Source organism: Pongo pygmaeus, chromosome 5 (assembly GCF_028885625.2).
Source record: "Pongo pygmaeus isolate AG05252 chromosome 5, NHGRI_mPonPyg2-v2.0_pri, whole genome shotgun sequence".
In the NCBI taxonomy this organism is placed as follows: domain Eukaryota; kingdom Metazoa; phylum Chordata; class Mammalia; order Primates; family Hominidae; genus Pongo; species Pongo pygmaeus.
Window position 1 is genome coordinate 162887334 of NC_072378.2, and position 20271 is coordinate 162907604.

Below are 20271 nucleotides of genomic sequence, written 5' to 3' on the forward strand. Positions count from 1 at the left end.
ATCAAGATACAAAACATTTCTAGCAGACTAAGTTTCCTAAATGGTCCCTTCTAATCACACCGTAACAGAAGCCCAACCTCTATTTGCTGCCAAAGCACTCTCCATGCTTCCTTTCACAGGCCTGGATAAAGTAGGGGGAAATGACCCTGTGTAATCTAAACTTTCATGGAGCAGAAAGAAATCCAGAAGACAAAGGCACATAAATGAAACTTCAGCTATCATTAACTATCACAACCACAGAAAAGAATGTCTTTTCTTTTCAAAGATGGGTGATACATGATTAGAAAAACTGAAAGGCAATGTGTTAGTACACATTCATTTTCCTGGCAGTCTCATGCTGACACTGCATTTCCTTACCTGGGTCAAGGTGAGCGTTGCCTGTCTGCAGGTGCTGCACTGTACCCTGAGTTTTCCCGGCTGCACTCTTTGACAGGGGCCTTTGCAATACACATAAAAGCTGTTGTAGATTGATCTACCTGCTGGAGAAGAAAAAGCAGAGGAAGTGGCTAATAATGCTGAATCTAAATTGAGACAAGAAACTCTTTAAAAGCTTGTTAGAGGCAAATTTTAAAACTCAGTCCTCAGGAACATTTTGAAACATTATGGAATAAATATTCCAATGAGAATACAACAATTTAATTTAGAAAATCTAACTTTATGCTCCAAGAGTGAAATCTTTTCTCTCTCTTGCCAACAGCCCTGTGACTTACTCAGCAAAGTAAGCAGCCTACTGCCAAGAGAATCGGCCAAGTGTATCTGCAACACAGTAAAATCAAAGGCACTCTTTGCCGTGGAAGTTTTAAAAGATGACAGGAATTATTTCAGGATGCTCCTGAATTCTATCTCATGCTTCTGGACACAGTTTTGAAGACTGTAGATTTTTCCTCATAATATCTTATCTATAGAGAAAAACCAGCCCATTTATCATGATATAAATGATATGATCACAGTTTGCTGGGCTTCTAGGGATGACTTTCTAACTCACAGTCACACATAAAATAAGAAAAGAGGCCAACGCTGAGGAACCTTCAGAGACCAAGCAGCTATGTGCAGAAATGGATGGTTTACATTTCATTTATGATCTCTCTAACTAGGCAAACACCATTCAAATACCTTTTCAAGAGTAAAAGGTGAACAAACAACTAATTCAGTAGTTCAATCTCAGATCGTTTCTCTCAATTGTCACCATATAGGGATACTCTGTAAACTAGGGAAATTTAATCACCTTATACTTCCATATCTGCTAAGAATTAACTTTATTCAGAAGCACTTACCAGAAATACAGCCTCCTTCCTGAATTTATGAATTTTGAAAATTACTAAATAGTTTTTTCTTTTAATCCTTACCTGGGTGGATAATATAACAGATCATGATATAAAAGTTTCTTTGAAATTTTACCATGATCATCAGAGGCATCCAGAGATAATATATTTTTTTAACATTTGGAATGAAAATCTTCAGCCTTGTAAATGCATATGATCTATTAAAAACAACTAGAACAAAAATAATGAATAAAGTGAGAGATTCTAAAGTCCTTTGCAGCTTCGTTTCATGAATTTACAAAAAGAACTTTTGCAGACCTATTGGATTATCATTTGTTCGGCTGTCTTTGCTAATATTGTAGGTGACAATACTTTGCAAAATCTGAAGCACAGCAAAGACATAAAGTTTCATAGTTTTATCATTTGTTTGCAATATATTTTATAATTATTACTCTATACAGATTAATATTTAGTTTCCAGTGGGAAATGGAAGATAAAATGTAAATACATGTTTATATTGATGTGAAACTACTATTTTCTGACACTTCTGTGTAACTTTAACGCCTTAATGTACAAGATATTCAAGTACATAAATATCACATTGCTGTTAGCAAACATAATAATGACATAAAATATTTCATGTGTAATATAAATGCAGCATAGAACCATGTATTAATGTTATAGAAATATTTGTAACAACTGACTGAAATATCTGTAATATGTAAGTAAATGTTAATGGAAATATTTGTAACATAAATATTTGCAACATGCAGAGTATCAAAAGATCACAAGAACTGTGATAATTCTGATGTGCACTAAGAAGCGCTTAGTGAAGAAGGTAGGAACCTTTACTGTTAAAACCTTTATCAGCAATATGAACATATCCAATTTCACAATTTTTATAACCTTTTGTAAAGGTCAAACAATAAAAAGAAAAAAGGAGGAAGAAAAGGAACAGGAAAAGCAAAAGCTTTGCAAGGGGAGTCAGGGCTGCAAATACACTAGCATTGTTGAAAGAGCATCTTAGCAAGAGTTTTACAATATTAAAAGAAGCATCTCAGAAATTACAGGAAACTAAATGACTCTTCTATCTCCCTTAAGGCAATAGTGATGTTTGCAATATTGTTTCGGCTAATGATATATCAATGCAGAATTTGAAAACTAAGGAACTTTTCCACCTCTGAATGCTACAACCTTCGCTAAAGTCCTTCAGAAGTTATTCAGAAAATACTGCATGCCAATGTCTGTGTCCTAGAAGCATACAAGATGACATGCAATCTATTACACACATTGTTTTCCAGACCCAGCTGCAAGCTGGGGATTAATAGCCAGTCTAAGGAAGATCAAGGTCAGGCCAGTCCTGGCTGCAGCGCTTTTCAAGCTGTTGGCTCCACTTGGTCAAGCAGCTGGGGCATCAGGCAAATCTTGAGAGCCCCTCCAGAATGGCTTCCCTATTTATTTGGCTACATAACACAATTAAAAGTTGGCAAGGTTTTCTGTGTCATGCGGTGACCTGGACAGGCATGAAAACGAATAACACCCCGACAATCTTCTGGGCAAGGTTCCCATCGGCGTGGCTGAAGGACCTAAAGTAGAAACTCTTGAATGTGGAGTCATAACTCTTAGAGGAATGGCAAGGCAATTCCAAAAATGACCTGAGAAACCTTTCTCGTGGTATGTAGCTGTCTCTAGTCAATAGCATGAATCTCACCCTTTCACTTCTTGGATCTTAAAATCCTTTTTCTCTCCTAATAAACTCTTCGGTATGGCAGCTTCTTGATTATCCCAATAACTAAAGTAGCTTATGTTTGTGTTCATAAGAGTTTCCTCTTTTTGTCTAGTAAGTTTTGAAACAGAGAGAGATATTTCAAAAATTGTACAAATCACATCCTTCATTGTAATTCATCACTTGCAGACATTTCGCCATGTTTGGGTTCCCCGTGCACGTGTGTGTGCACGTGTGTGTGCATATAGCTATGTACACATATACAACATGTATAAACTATTTGGTTGAAGGATCTGTAATAAAGTTTCTGACATCATGCTACTTCACCTCTAAATTCTTCAACATCCTAAAACTAGGGATGTTTTTCATATAAAACCATTTAGCTTTTTAAGTGAGTTGGTTATTTTGTAGTTCTATTCATAGACTAATCAGGTATATTTTAAGTGGGCATTACAGACAACGACAGTGGTTTGCAAGCTAATAAAAGATGACAATAAAAAATATTGGGGATTCTCCGGTCAAACCAATTTAGGTGGTGCTAAGTGAAGCCACATTAAACAAGTCCCCTGACCATAGCCCTTCTCAGAGCTGAGTGACTCTGTAAGAACGAAAGGATGAAGCACAGGACATCTCAAACTTCTCCTGACCACAGACGCCTTCCTGGAATGCTGCATCGTGTGAAACTGTGCTTCTCAGAAAAAAACAATTTAGAAAAAAATATCAGATGAAGGATTCAATCCACTTGTAGGGCTTGATTTATAGAAAGTGAAACTGCTCAAGTTTATAAACCCAGATTTACCAAATTCTCCTGGATATCTGCCTACAGCCAAGTTCTTTCCTCCAACCCAGAACATCAACGAACTTATATAATTACTTTGTCATGTGCCAGGAGGTTAAGTCTACTCACGTAATGATTTTGCAAATAAAGTATATTCATTTCATTCAGAAGTTGGTTTTTTTTTTTTTTTTTTTTTTTTCCTGCAGAGAAGTTAAAAAGAAAAGTGTACTGAGTTCAGGGCCCTTTTAAAGTGTGAGCCACTGTGGCCATTCAGAGGTCCACTGGCTTTCTACCATTCCTTAGCCTGAGAAGTCCATCTTCTTCTTCTTTTTTTTTTTTTTTTTTTTTTTGAGACGGAGTCTCGCTCTGTTGCCCAGACTGGAGTGGAATGGTGCAATCTCGGCTCACTGCAACTTCCTCCTCCTGGGTTCAAGTGATTCTCCTGCCTCAACCTCCCGAGTAGCTGGAACTACAGGCGTGCACCACCACACCCAGCTAATTTTGGTATTTTTAGTAGAGACGGGGTTTCACCATGTTGGCCCGGATGGTCTTGATCTCTTGACCTCATGATCCGCCCACCTCAGCCTCTCAAAGTGCTGGGATTATATGCGTGAGCCACCACACCCAGCCAAGTCCATCTTCTTCTTTAGTTTTCTCTCACACTTTGCCTAACAGAACCCTCAGTCAAATCTTCTCTTTTCCTTTCTTTTTTGGTCAAAAAAGTTGCTGAAATAACAATATTTACAACATATTGAATAGAGCCAATATTTGAAAATAGTATATTTTATTTGCTTGGGATTTTTTAGAAACCAGTATAATCTTTACAGTTATCATTTTTCTTTTATGTATTTTAGATAATAGGTTTAAGGGTTGAAGACAGGATACTTAGGAAGAGTCATTCTGATTCTAATGGAAACTTTTCATTAACCTGAGAAGTTTCCATCACTAGTTATCACTAAGAATTTAATTGCTGGGATAATTTGTTTTCTAGGAGGGAAGAGAGTAAGATTTAACATATTTCTTACCTTGGTAAAATACTGTTCAGTATCAACATATTGTAAAAGAGCAAAACAGCAGGAACAGGACTGATTTTAAGTGGTATTTATCACATGAGCTATTAAAATATTAAGTAGAACAATGTTACCCAAGAGAACTCCCTGCAACGATGAAAATGTTCTCCATTTGCACTATCTCATATTAATATATACACACACAGAGACACACACACACACGTACATAGCATATGTAGCCATTAGCTACAACTACCTATGGAGAACTTGAAACCTGGTGAGGAATTACTCTCTGAGTTTTATTAATTTAAAGTAGTCTCAATTTAAATAGCTGTCTGTGGGTAGCAGCTACCAAACTAGAAAGCACAGAAGAAGAGAATAAAAAACACTGGTGTGGCTGGTCCCCTCTTCAACTGACAATGTGGAGACTCACTGGGCAGTGAAACAGCTTGTTTTAATCTGCGTTCATATAAAAATAATGTTGGCCCGAGAGAAGGAGAAGGAAGAAGGTTTTACTCGTGGCACTGGGGTAGGACGAGACAGGGGGGACTTCTGTAGTGCTAGAAGCAGAGCAAAGCTTCTCGCTATCATGTGCCCTTATTTCCTACACCAAGGGGATCTGTTCTTGAGACGCACCTGGACAGCAATGGCCCCATCTCGATTTCCATCACCACCTTTGAAATCTGACCCATATGCTCAAGGTACAGTTAGGCTGGCACTTCTTGTATGATTTCTGCCCTTGATTTCCATTATCATATGATAGTTCCCTAAAAATGACACCTAAGAGAAGGAAAGTAGCCAATGCAGTCTCATCCTCTTCGAACAGCTGGCTTGCACCAACACCACTGAACCAGCTATTGATAAGGAGCTGCTGGCATGAGGCATCCCCCCAGCCTTTGTCCAAAGCCCCCCACATTGCCAAGCCCGGCTATTGGTGGTTTCAGCTTCTTCCCTCTTTCCTCCTTCTGACTACAGAGTTCTCCTTGTTTCTTACACATCAAGAATGCTGCTGCTGGTGTCATTAGCTCCCATTTTTCAGTTACACCTGCCATATTCCCTCAGTTTAGCCCAGCCCCTAGTCACGCAGGGAGTCACCTCAGTTCTGGTGGAGCCCTGGAGTCTCCTGTGGAATAGATGCATGGCCAGAGCTTCTGGACCCGGGACAGGGATCTGGTCAGAAGTAACAGCAGGGGCACAGAACCTTCTTCCTCATCATCCATCAGGATTCTTGCTACTGTATTTCTGGGTGCTGGCCTTCAGCAGGGCTTGACCACATTTGCTGGAATGCACGTCTCCACAAGGACACAACCAATATGTACCAAATCAACAGAATCAGCACCACCTCTGATGTCCAGCAAGCGCTTCTTTACACATTATGGAGAGAGAACCCATTTTTCTTCATGTTGAGTGAAGGTATTCATTAGTTCTAGTTTAACCAATATGTACAGAAATAGTCTAAAGTGGTTCCACATGAAATTCATTTGGATTGGACTTCCTGAATCACCTCTTCTAAGGACACCTTGCTTTGGAGCCTTAAAAAGATGGGGATCGGCCTGCCACAGTGGCTTAAGCCTGTAATCCCAGCACTTTGGGAGGCCAAGGTGGGCGGATCACAAGGTCAGGAGATCCAGACCATCCTGGCTAACACGATGAAACCCCTTCTCTACTAAAAATACCAAAAATTAGCCGGGCTTGGTGGCCAGACCCCTGTAGTCCCAGCTGCTCGGAAGGCTGAGGCAGGAGAATCGCTTGAACCCGGGAGATGGACGCTGAAGTGAGCTGAGATCCCATCACTGCACTCCAGCCTGGGTGACACAGCGAGACTCTGTCCCCCCAACCAAAAAAGAAAAAGATGGGGATAACGACCATTTCACCATTATACAGGTTACTGGGGGAAAAGTTGCTAAACTGGGCAGGTCAAACACGGAGGCTTCATTATCTCACTAGAAATCTCCCTCTAGGGAGCCACAGTCAGCACTCTCTGGAAAGGTCATGCAGCCAACCGATTCACCTGACCATCGTAACATCCCACTCACTGCGTGGCCCTGTGCGTGCTCATCTTTCCATCTCACTATGTGAGTAGACCAATCTCTTCAGCTGAACGCTTCCTTCCCTCCCCTTCTGAAGGCTCATGGTACCTCGTGTGCACACCACTGGCTCTCAATGCGCTCACCGTGACCTTTCTGTACATGTCCAAACTTTTCTATGGATACAACCTCTCTGTATGTAACACTTCACTCTATTTCATATGCTCCAAATGGTTAGTAAAGTTCCCTGAACTCAATACTCAATAGATATTTGCTAGGTCAATAAATTCTCCCATATTTTTAATCGGGTGAAAACTGAAGTGAGTATGGTGGTGTCAGGGCAACAAATATAAAATAGAATGCAGCCATGATCATTCAATATCTAGAACATTTTTCTTACCAACCGGACACCCTTTAAATTGTTGGGATATCATATTTGAAATCAGTAAAATTAAACATCAGAAAAACTACTTATATAAGAACTAAAACAAAAAAAAAGTTTATATAGGACTTCGTATAACCGAATGTTAAGGGGAGAAAGTGAAATTCTAAAAGTTTACCAACAAGTAGAACTATTCTAAAGGAAGACAGTTATTACGTGAACACTCTTCACTCCAATCCTTGTCCAATAGGTTATTGCACCCGACTGAATCAAACTTCCTGTTCCATGCTTTTAACGAGCCATAATCTTAACTCCTGTGGAGTAACCAAGGTTATGCTATATTATAAACAGCTTCCAATTACATAACCATCCATCCAGTGAATGTACTTCTAAAAAATACTTCTAAAACATGCTTAGCAATCTCTAAGGAGACTCTACACTTAAAAGTTATAACTTAATTCTCAAATTTTTGCTGGGGTTTTTAATTAATGTATCTGCACAATAATTTGATCTACTGAGGCAAAAACTGCTGATTAAATCTAATAACTTTCTCTGATTTTTTTTGGTTGTTGTTGCCAATTTAGTTTTTCATTTTTCACTTTGAAAATAATAACGAAATTTCCCATACCAAGACAAAACTGTAGAGTGAAGCAAAATTTAAGAATGAGGTTTAAATAAATAACAAAGTACAAAGCCAAAAAGAGTAAATGTCGTTGCTTTTTCTTTCAGAAGTGGACACAGGCCAGGAAATGGGCACAGTTAAGGTGGTGCCAGGAAAGTCACAGCTTTCCAAAAGTTGAATAAACTCCATAATATAAATGTAGATGGAAGAAATCATCAATGCTGCAGACAATGTGTCCAGTTTCCTCACAAGGACATCTCTATAGCCTGGGGTATGTCCATCTTGGCTTAAAGAGGCAGCACCTATGGGAAAACTGGCTAGCCATACATAGAAAGCTGAAACTGGATCCCTTCCTTACACCTTATACAAAAATTAATTCAAGATGGATTAAAGACTTAAACGTTAGACCTAAAACCATAAAAACCCTGGAAGAAAACCTAGGCAATACCATTCAGGACACAGGCATGGGCAAGGACTTCATGACTAAAACACCAAAAGCAATGGCAACAAAAGCCAAAATTGACAAATGGGATCTCATTAAACTCAAGAGCTTCTGCACAGCAAAAGAAACTACCATCAGAGTGAACAGGCAACCTACAGAATGGGAGAAAATTTTTGCAATCTACCTGTCTGACAAAAGGCTAATATCCAGAATCTACAAAGAACTCAAACAAATTTACATGAAAAAAACAAGCAACCCCATCAAAAAGTGGGCAAAGGATATGAACAGACACTTCTCAAAAGAAGACATCTATGCAGCCTACAGAAACATGAAAAAATGCTCATCATCACTGGCCATCAGAGAAATGTAAATCAAAACCACAGTGAGATGCCATCTCATGCCAGTTAGAATGGCGATCATTAAAAAGTCAGAAAACAACAGATGCTGGAGAGGATGTGGAGAAACAGGAACGCTTTTACACTGCTGGTGGGACTGTAAACTAGCTCAACCATTGTGGAAGACAGTGCAGCAATTCCTCAAGGATCTAGAACTAGAAATACCATTTGACCCAGCCATCCCATTACTGGGTATATACACCCAAAAGATTATAAATCATGCTGCTATAAAGACACATGCACATGTTTGTTTATTGCAGCACTATTCACAATAGCAAAGACTTGGAACCAACCCAAATATCCATCAATGATAGACTGGATTAAGAAAATGTGGCACATATACACCATGGAATACTATGCAGCCATAAAAAAGGATGAGTTCATGTCCTTTGTGGGGACGTGGATGAAGCTGGAAACCATCATTCTCAGCAAACTATCACAAGGACAGAAAACCAAACATTGCATGTTCTCACTCATAGGTGGGAACTGAACAATGAGAACACTTGGACACAGGGCAGGGAACATCACACACCAGGCCTGTCGGGGGTTGGGGGGCTGGGGGAGGGATAGCATTAGGAGAAATACCTAATGTAAATGACGAGTTGATGGGTGCAGCAAACCAACATGGCATATGTATATGTATCAAACCAGTACGTTGTGCACATGCACCCTATAACTTCAAGTACAATAATAAAAAATAAAATAAAATAAAATAAAATAAAATAAAATAAAATAAAGAGGCAGCACCTCTCTGGAGCCACGACCTCTATGTCAAACCCTGGCCTGGCCTTGTAACCTTTGGCAAACCAACTGGCCCTCAATGCCTGTTCTCTCATCTGCAATACTGAGACAATAATAGTATCTAACTCAATAGACTGTGGTAAGGATTTTAAAAATAATAATGGAGGTGAGGCACTTAGAACATGTCTGCTATACAGGGAATGTTCAGCACATGTTGTTTATTTGTATTTGCTGCCAAAAAAATTCTGAACTCAAGTTCCTCCCATGGATTCTTCAAGCTATAGGCATTTACTCCTCCTACTTCCTCAGGTGGCTACTTTCCTGCTTTTATAAATGTTGATTCTTAGACAGTATTTCCACCTTAAATCTACTGCATTTTTGTAAATAGCAGAAATATAAATCTTAAATAATTCTTTTTAAAATTACTTCATTCCCAACCAAATCCTTTACAATTAAATACTTAATAATATTATGGAACATAAACCCTGACGGAAAGTCCCAAAATTGATTTAAATTTTTCTAGAACCATATTTGTTTCTGTGAATCACTTTTTTATTATGAAGTAAGAGATACAGGGGTGGACTGTAGAAAAGTTAGGAAGGAAAATAATAAACAATTATATGATCTAGTCTAGTTGATAAAATTTTCAAGTTCTCTAATATACTTTAAAAAAAGTATTTCCAAAATAAAAGCTTTTTTTATTGTATGGTTGTGGAATGGTACTGAAGGGGATTCAATACGTATTTCAAAATTTAATATGAATGGCAGATTTGTTAAATTTGTATCCACTCTTCTTTGAAAGGCAGATACGATTGTCAGCATTTTATAACAAAGAAAACACAAGCTCATGGGTTGAATGGTGTCCCCAAGACAGCACCCGGGGTCATCAGAGATTTGCAGGTAAGCCTTCCTGATTAGAAAGCACATGCTTTCCTTTTAACCACATGATAATAACCTTGAGTCAGATGGTGGACTTTACTAAATACTGTAGGGGACTGATTCCATGGCTCTTGCAAAGTGGCACTTACACACAGGTCGGCAATTACGGACCCAGGCCAGCAGTCACAAACACCACTGCAGGTGCTGGCTCATTACCCCCAGGTCCCTCATGCAATCAGTGCTAACAGGTTCATGGAAATTCCCATTAATGTTTTAAAGCACTGGCATTAAGTATAAATGTGCAGGTACAGCAATTACCAATGAGGAAAATTAAGTCTCATTTTCAAAGATTAGCGCATGTTCTACAAATTGAATGTTATCCCAAGAAATGGAATCCATGGAATGACCTGAGAATCAATACAATTTCTTTTTTATTTTTACAGAAGTAGTACTTTTCTTGCTATTTAAAAAATAATTTAAAAAAATTTTTTAAAACATTTTAAGTGTTAGAAAAACCTGTTAAGTAAATGAACCCTCAGAGGAATGGCATTAATTAGAGAGTAGAGCAACACGGTGTGAGCCTCCGAACTCCCACGTTCTTTGTTCATCTTCAATAACCAATATAATCAGTTTAATATAACCAATATAATAAAATATAAATATTTTATTTACGTATAATATTTCCTATCTTCACTGCTAACATTAAATAAACCTCTTACAAATTTTGATGCTTTAAGCATCTTATTTCACCTGTACCAAACAAGACAAAACATTCAATGTTAAAAAATTTTGATCATTTCTAGTATTGATTTCCAAAAGCTTTTGGTGGTGACTGAGATTCATAAAATCTCTACTACCTCTTAAAAGAGAAGAAAAATTTTTCTCTAGTAGCATACTGATAAGTTAGAAACACATGGTGATGTCATCATGCTAGAGGGAAAACACAGATTATTTTTTTCCTTTAATCAAGACTGATAAGACTGTGAATTACATATTGTTCTAAAAGTCTGCACTGGAATAACTCCAGCTGAAACACTCTTCACTGGTACTGTGGGACCATGAAAGTCTTTCTATATCATGAGTATCTCAGTCAAAAGGTTTCCAGGAATCCATCTAAGACCTCACTCAGGGGCTGCCTCTCTCCTCCCCTAAATACTCCTTGCTGTAAGTTCCCTTCAAGTTGAATGTCTGTAGCAGGCTAAGCTATCCCATCTTCTGCAGTGACTTCACCTGTTTAAGTCAGATCTCCCCCGAGATTTGAAGCTTCTCAAGGGCAAGTTTTATGACAGTGGTCTCACTTCTATTCCCCACCCCCACCTTCAACCAAAAAGAATGTTGTCCAAGGAAGACATTAAACCCCATGAATGATCAAATAATTAAGAAATTGTTGAGATTAAGCAAGCTCGTTTAAACTCAACATTTTAAAAACACAGGAAGGTTGCTCGGCCTGTGCTACAGATTACAGTAATGTTTGTGTTTACTTCTGACATTGTCTCTGCCTAAAGGAGAAAAACATCAGGCTTTGAGAATGCTGCAGAGTCACAGGCCGGCATGTATTCTTCATTGCCTCTATAAAAGGTAAACTTAGAGAAATCTAAACATGCTTATATACAGTCAGGCATTGTTTAACAACAAGGATATATTCTGAGAAATGTGTCCTTAGGCGATTGTGGAATTGTGCAAACATCAGAGTGTACTTACACACACCTAGATGGCATCACCTAGTACACAACTGGGCCCTACGGTACAGCCTATTGCTCCTAGGCTATGAACCTGTATGGCATGTTACTGTACTGAATACTGCAGGCAACTGTAACACAATGGTAAGTATTTGTATACCTAAACATATCTAAACATAGAAAAGGTAATGTGACATTATGAGGGCTATGATATGACTGGGTGATAGAAACTTTTTACCTCAATTAAAATCTTATGGGACCATTGTTATATATGTGATCCATCCTTGACTGAATGTCTTTATGTGGTACGTGACTATATTAGCAGTCAATAGGAAAAAAAATGAAGATATAAATTGATAATTTATCAGGCAGTATCTAGCTTTCTAAATGTACTTTAATCTTGTCTGCAAAAAGGATCGGGTTGGTTGGGAAAAGGGAGAATGATGGTTAGAAAGTGGGGTGGTGGTCCTAAGGAAACAGAAGAATATTAAAAACCTATCAAGATGCCATCTTTCAATAATGTTAACAACAAATATTGAGGGAAATCTAATGTGCACTCAACACTAGTAGTTTGTGAGAAAATAATAAAATAATCAAGACAAGGCTCCCTTCAACAGTTTTCCAATCCTAGAATAACACTTAGATGTATTCCGAAACACCGTGAAGGGTATTTCACAATGCATACACAACTGGGAAGGAGCCTAGCAGGCTCACAATAGTAAAATGATCCTGGGCACAGTGGCTCATGCCTGTCATCCCAGCAGTTTGGGAGGCTGAGACAAGTTGAGCTTGAGCTCAGGAGTTCGAGATCAGCCTGGGCAGCATAGTGAGACTTCATCTCTACAAAAAATAAACAAAAAAATAGCTGAATGTGGTGGCACATGCCTGTACCTCCAGCTAGGAATAGCTAGGAGGCTGAGGTGGGAGAATTGCTTGAGCCTGGGAGGTCAAGGCTGCAGTGAGCTAACATGGTGTCACTGCACTCCAGCCGGGGCTACAGAATGACACTCTGCCTTAAAAAAAAAAAAAAAAAAAAAAAAAAAAAAATATATATATATATATATATATATAGTAGAATTATTACTATAGTAAAAACATTTCCAAAAACATATATATATACACACACACACACACACACATATGAATAGTGAGAAGTAAATCCATATGCAGTTTTATAATACAGTCATACATTGAAAGTTCTTTGATGTCCTATTCTGGAATTATTCTAGCTTCACTTTCCCATGATCCTGTGTTCTATCCAGGTGCACCCACTCATACCCTTAGGAGGCCAGAAGGCAGCCATGCACCCTAGATCAAAAGGTGTTGGCTCAATGCTGTTAGGCAGTGACCCCGGACACATCCCCTATCTCTCTGGAGCTTGGTTCAGGTCTCAGATGTACAGCATACACACACACGAACACCAAGGTGCCAGGAGACACTGTAGGAAGACCTTCAAAGGGGAACAGATCAAACAAATAGGCACCTGAAGGAAGGGAAGGGAAGTTTAGAGGTGGGGCCAGTTCAACACCCAGAGTTCTGTGACTTCCAATTGCATGCACTTTGTTTCAGCTGTACCATCTTCAACTTTTGTATCTCCAGTATCCTAGGTTTTGAGCAGCAGAATCATGGTTCACCTAGAGAGTCAAGACAAACCACAGCACAGACTGCCTCCTTTCCTTTCTTCAGGGTTGGATGGTTCTCTCTGTGTAGTTGGGGATGGCAGCCACTGGTCACCTGTGGCTCTGAGCACATGAAAAGTAGTTCCTGAAACTAAGGAATTCATTTTTAAATCTTATTTACATTTGTTTAATTTAAATTTAAACAGCCAGTTCTGTCCAGTGGTTACCCAAATTTGGGCAACACAAGTCTAAGGGAATGAATTCCTTTTTAACACAGATTGAAGGGTCCAGGGAAGTTACTTGTATATTTGTAGACTTTATCCAGTACATATGCAAATAATTTCTGTCCAGTGAAACAGATAACACCCAAAATGGGTGGCCTGGTGGAAATTTCTTAGTTGATAAACAGATAGATAGAAAATAAAAATTTTTACATGTGTTCACTTTATATTTGCTTTATGATTTTACCTTTTGTAAATTATACTTTAAGACCTTATTTTTAAGGAGAGAGAAGATTGCTAAGGCTCCAGCTTGGAGTTGTCTCTCAATAAGTAAGCAATAAATATTCACCTTTCTTCCTCATCCTTTATCCCTGCTAACAGCATCTGGGAATCTTTAATTCATCCTATTTCTCCACCCACAACCTTATTGGGCCCAGAAATACCACTTCCTCTAGGAAGTCTTACTTAATTCCTCCATTTAATGTAAACCCTCTCCTCCTAAATGCCCATTACATTTGAGTTACGTCATTCTAAGGGGTCATAAGCTACATTCTATCTCACAATATCCCATAGATAATTTTATCTCCCTTACCAGGCTTTAGATTCTTTTGAAGGTGAAGGCTACATTTTATTGCATTCTCCCTGGTTTTGATGAATAAAAACGGTAAATATTATGCGGAGGAACCAAATAACTAGACTTGAAACTAATGGTGTGGTATAAAAAAGTCTTTTAGCTTGCAAAAGATAAAATCACAATCAACTGGCCTTAAAATAACTTAATCTCTGTGACAATATAATGAGGAATGTTCTTCCAGGCCCATTAAAATGACATGCAATTTGGTAATTATTTTTACAGTGTCAGGATTCTAAACTAAGTGTTTCTCAGCTTCTGTTATTTGGTGATACTAAATGAATGTTGTCAAAAGATTAAATGTAAATTGGTTATAAATCTTCATTTAACCACATCATGCAGGGAAAGTTACATTACAGCCACCATGTTTGTGTCATCATTAAGAAATGGAGTCTTATTTTAATAGTATTAAGACTATTGAAATTATTGTTTATTCTATCTAATTGGCTTTGGAGTTGAGGATAAAGCTTTTGATGGGCATCACTGAATACAGGAACAAAGCTGAAATAAAAATGAGGGACAGACCAGGCGGTGGCTCACACCTGTAATCCCAGCACTTTGGGAGGCTGAGGTGAGTGGATCACGAGGTCAGGAGTTCAAGACCAGCCTGGCCAATATGGTGAAACCCCATCTCTACTAAAAATACAAAAATTAGCTGGCATGGTGGCGCGTGCCTATAATCCCAGCTACTCGGGAGACTGAGGCAGGAGAATTTCTTGAACCGGGACCCGGGAGGCAGAGGTAGCAGTGAGCGAGATCGCGCCACTGCACTCCAGCCCGCGCTACACAGTGAGACTCTGTCTCAAGAAAACTGAACGGCAATGAACTTAAACCCTTCTGGACCCCAAATGGACAAATGGACAGGATGGGCAATAGCTGTGGCCACCATCTGCAGGAAACACTATCATTGTCTGAAAGGCTATCTTCACTTTCTAACTAGATTTTCCAAACTAATTAAACAATCTAATTTCAGTAAAAAGTCCTTCTTTTAAAAACCCAGTTTGCCTGGCTTTTTCAGGAAATGACCTACGGTTTGATCACCTGTCCGAACCATCTGGCGGCAGGAATGTGATCTAGTTAGACTCTCACAGACGGTGTCTGGGAAGCTCCATCACTAGGCTTTAATTGTTAAAGCCACACGGCCACACAGCCAGGACACTTTGATGAATAGCCGCTCACGGACACAGTGAGCCCATCATGAGATGATGAGACCAAGTTGCATTACAATGATTTTGACAGCCAGCAAAATTATATTTAAAAATGAAACTTTCTTTTGGTCCTGTATTTGAAGTAAGGAAAATCACTTTGGGGGTAAAATCAGGGTTTGGGAAGAAATGGATACTTCTCATTAGGTTTAATTTAACTGGCAGTAATAATTAGGACATGATAATTATACCAGGTGAAGCCTGCAATAGACTTAGTTCTACTTTAATACTTAATTGATATATTGCAAACACCAAGATTTTCAGTGTACAGACAAATATAGTATCCTTGTATAAATGTATATGCTCGACTAATGCAGCTATTCTACAACTGAAGAATCTTTCCTTAATCAAGGAAAAGCACCTCTTGACACATTCTCCATGTGCTACACTAACCAAGGCCCAATCATTCGTTGCTCTCAGTCTCTCTCCTGATATGCATGGTTTCCACATCCCCTTCTACAGCCTCTGTGTGGGGGTGGGAAGAAGGAAGCAGAAAAACAAACACACGCATCCACATATTCCTTCTCCTTACTGCTCTGGCTTCTCAGACTTGGTCCCACTACTTAAATTTTTTTGTTTGTTTGTTTGAGACAGAGTCTCCCTCTGTCGCCCAGCCTGGAGTGCAGCGTTGCTACCTCAGCTCACTGCAACCCCCCACCTCCCGGATTCAAGGTATTCTCCTGACTCTGCCTCCCTCCCAAGTAGCTTGGATTACAGGCGTGTGCCACCACGCCCAGCTAATTTTTTTTTTTTTTTGTATTTTTAGTAGAGATGGAGTTTCACTATGTTGGCCAGGCTAGTTTTGAACTCCTGACCTCAAGTGCTCTGCTTGCCTCACCCTCCCAAAGTGCTAGGATTATAGGCGTGAGCCACCATGCCCAGTTTTAAATTTTTAAAAGACTATTAATAAATATATCAGTTAGAGGAATATGTAAGATTCTACTGAGAAGCACAATTCCTATTAGCACAAGGGAGACAAAAACACTATCATAGTATTGTTAAGGCTCCAGCTTGGGGTTGACCCTCAATAAGTAAGCAATATTCACCTTTCTTCCCTATCCTTTATCCCTGCTAACAGCATCTAGGAATCCTTAATTTATCCTACTTCTAAGTAGGAGGTGAGCAGGGGTGTGAGTTAAAATTCTGGCAGAATCTCTATGCAAAAGAAACAGGTGGTTTCGGGTGCGATTGAGAGGTAGACATGTCCCACACAGCTCCAGCACAGAACTGCACGCTGGGGTGACAGGTCTGCCTTTCAGAGGACTGAGCTGCTGTGGCAACAGCCAGCCACAGCCCTCCAGAGGAAGGACCACAGTTCATAAACTTTAGAGTCTCTGGAAGCACTTGCTGGAGAGCAGTGTGACGGAGGTGCTTTCCGGAAGGCGGTGCTGACCAGGCTGCTCCCTGTGGAAGCCCCTCTGGGGAAGGACACTTGGCAGCAGCCATGATGGTGGTGGCTCAGCAGGGGTGGAGAGCTCCTGTGTGCAGCCTGTGCTCCTGCTGAGAGAGGCCCCAAGCCCTGGAGTCATGACATCAGGAGGCTGTCGTGACTCGTTCACTAGGTGTGGGAAGCCCAGCACTGTGTAGTGCATGCTGCAGAGGGCAGAACCCTGAGGTGTGTGGCAGGCTGGAGTCCTGCTGAGCATGGCAGCTGGGGCTGGAAACAGCGAGGCCTGTTCTGGAGTGCCTCTGAGCAAATCCACCTATCTGGGGACATGAGTTATTTATTCAATTTATTAGTTATTAATTTTTAAGTTTACCAGGGAAACTGGATGCATAGCAAAGTATGGAAACGATTCATTAAAAGATTCATGAGACTAAGATATCAGTTGAGTGGACACAAAATAAGCATTCCAGGAGTAGAAAGCACCCTACTTTGTGGGGTGACATTGAGACAGTGCCAGGACCCTAACAGTGAAGCTCCCTGTGTGAGGACCTGATACCACAAGTGGGGTGGTAGATAATGCACATGGGCCTCCACTCGTGCTCCTCCGTGGCAGTGAATTAAAGAACATCCATCTTCTTACTTCTTTTCTGTTTCTCAGTTGCCAACCACATGCCTGTTTAGTTACACACCCTGGCATGGTGGCTCACGCCTGTGATCCCAGCACTTTGAGAGACCAAGAAAGGTGGATCACTTGAGCCCAGGAGTTTGAGACCAGCCCGGGCAACATGGAGAAACTCTGTCTCTACCTAAATAAATAATATAAATTAATAAATAAATTATCTGGTCATGGTGGCATGCACCTGTACTCCCAGCTACTTGGCAGGCTGAGGTGGGATAATCACTTGAACCAAGTAGGTCAAGGCTACAGTGAGCCATGATCCTGCCACTGTACTCCAGCCTGGGTAGCAGAGAGAGTTCTTGTCCAAATAAATAAATAAATAAATAAATAAAATAAGAAATCAGCCAAAGAATCCACTTGCTCTGACAGAAACTTTCACAAAATCTACTAGAACGCAGTGGATTCAGTGATCTGTCAAACACTACCTTATCTAATACTGCATAGGTGACGACCTATCTAGAAAAATTAATAAAAACTGACAAGCCACCTGCCTTGTAGCTCTTCCGCTTCCTCTACTGTTCATTATTGGCTTTATTTCATTTCTATATTAAACTGCATATTGCAAACTCAGGCCAGCTGGATCTTTGCATAGATACTATATCTTGTTTCTGCCAGAGATGATTTTTATTCGGAATGAACAGTAAAAGGCAACACTACGTAGAAAATGCACTTGAGTTTTAAAATAAAGATGAAAAAACTTGTGCATCATCCAATGGTCCTCCACAGCATGGAGGAAAAAAAAAAAAAAAAAAAAAAACATACTTCAGGGAGATAATATCTTTGCTTCTCCATTTCACAAATGGATATCTTCAATTAAAACACTTGTTTAGATTCATTAGTGTTTCCTTGATTTGATTCTTTGGTCCATGGGTAAACACATTTTAGAGATTTAATGATTAGTTTCTTTACATATAAAATAGGGCTAATAGTATTTGCCTTTAATGATGTCGGAGAATAGTAAATAAAATAAAACACCCTTGCCAGGCATGTACAGTTGCTCCCTTGTATACATAAAGGATTGGCTCCAAGACCTCCTATGGACAGCAAAATCCAACAGTGCTCAACACCTTTATATAACATGGTGTGGTATTTGCCTATAATCTGTGTATATCCTCTCATATATTAAAATTGTCTCATCAGCAATGGGGAAAAGACTCCCTATTCAATAAACGATGCTGGGATAACAGGCTATAGATATATAGAAGAATGAAATTCAAGATGGATTAAAGACAATCCATCTTGGAGTTCATTTTTCTGTATGGTGATTCCTATACAGAAAAATACCTATCACCATACAGAAAAATCAACTCAAGATGGATTAAAGACTTAATGAAAGACTTCAAACTATAAAAATCCTAGAAGAAAACCTAGAAAATATCCTTCCCATTATAGGTCTTGGTAAAGAATGTATGCTTAAGTCTTCAAAAGGAATTGCAACAAAAGCAAAAATTGACAAGAGGGTCCTAATTAAACCTGCATAATTAAAGAGCTTCTGCATAGCAAAAGAAACGAACAAGAGAGTAAACAGGCAACTACAGTCTGGAATCTTCAGGAATGAGCCCAGCAAGGCCAGAGTTCATGCGGGAAAAATTTTCAACATAAACGTAAAAGAGTGACTAAATCAATCAAGGGTAAGAAGTTAAGATTCAAGTACAAAGCAGAGGTCAGCAAACCAAGTACGAAGGAATCTGTCACCTAAGCAGTGAGCATAACCCAACAGGTAGTTTCTCAAATCAGAGACCCAACCAGTAACCAAGGTAAAAGAGGGACTAAATCAATCAACGAAAAAAAAGTCAAGATGCAGGTTCAAGGCAGAGGTCAGGAAACCGAACTCCACATGGATACAGAATGGTCTACTCGTGGCGTAGCCAAGGGGAGGGGCAGGCAGCCGTCAGGGAAAAGTTCTCAAAAAGGCAACACTCACCCAATGACTGAAATTTGGAGTCATGGATTTCAGCAGGGATTTGCAGTGAAAGAAACAGGCATATAGAGACTAAGTTCCCAATAAACGTTACAATTCATCTTTTCACTCTCCTCTTGAAATGGGATGTATTGTGAATGTATTGAGCTAAATTATCCTGCATGGCTTTGGCCAGCTATCCCATTCTCTGGTGAGTGTTTATTTTCAAAGAGTCAGATGAGTAAAGAGAGGAGAATGGTAATGTAACCAATCTGATGCCTTGTTAGAAAATCTTCCCTCATGATACCAGAATGCTTTGGTGTGAAAGATTGGTTCCTACTGGCATAGTTTCTTTTTTAAGACTAATGCACAAAAATGCATATGCTGCCTATGTTTCTTCCCATGATGTGTATTCATTTAGTGAGTAAGGAATTATTTCTTTTCTTCCTTGTTCGCCTCAGTCCTAGTGCCCAGCTCAGTATCTTACATTTGTTGCTAGTTGATGACACTGAATTTGCAGCAAAATGAAATAGACCTTCTTCAGTTGGTCTGTTTGTCACTGAGTATATGTGTCATTGCTGTGACAGTAACCTGGCTGATGAATGAAATTTACTGGACTATGAACAGTAATAAGATATTCCTAAAGCCCTGGTTTCTCACTTTGCTATCTTAAACCAAAGCTATTA

General features: G+C 39.4%; 1 protein-coding gene across 4 annotated transcripts in view; it reads right to left on the reverse strand.

The window, feature by feature from the left end:
* The window catches only part of PRKN (parkin RBR E3 ubiquitin protein ligase), a 1377993-nt gene that overhangs the window by 852173 nt on the left and 505549 nt on the right, over positions 1–20271 (reverse strand). For all 4 annotated transcript variants that reach the window (XM_054490449.2, XM_054490450.2, XM_054490451.2 and 1 more), the window contains one exon: positions 358–479. In XM_054490449.2, the coding sequence (XP_054346424.1) occupies positions 358–479 (122 nt within the window). The remainder of the gene's footprint in view (positions 1–357; positions 480–20271) is intronic.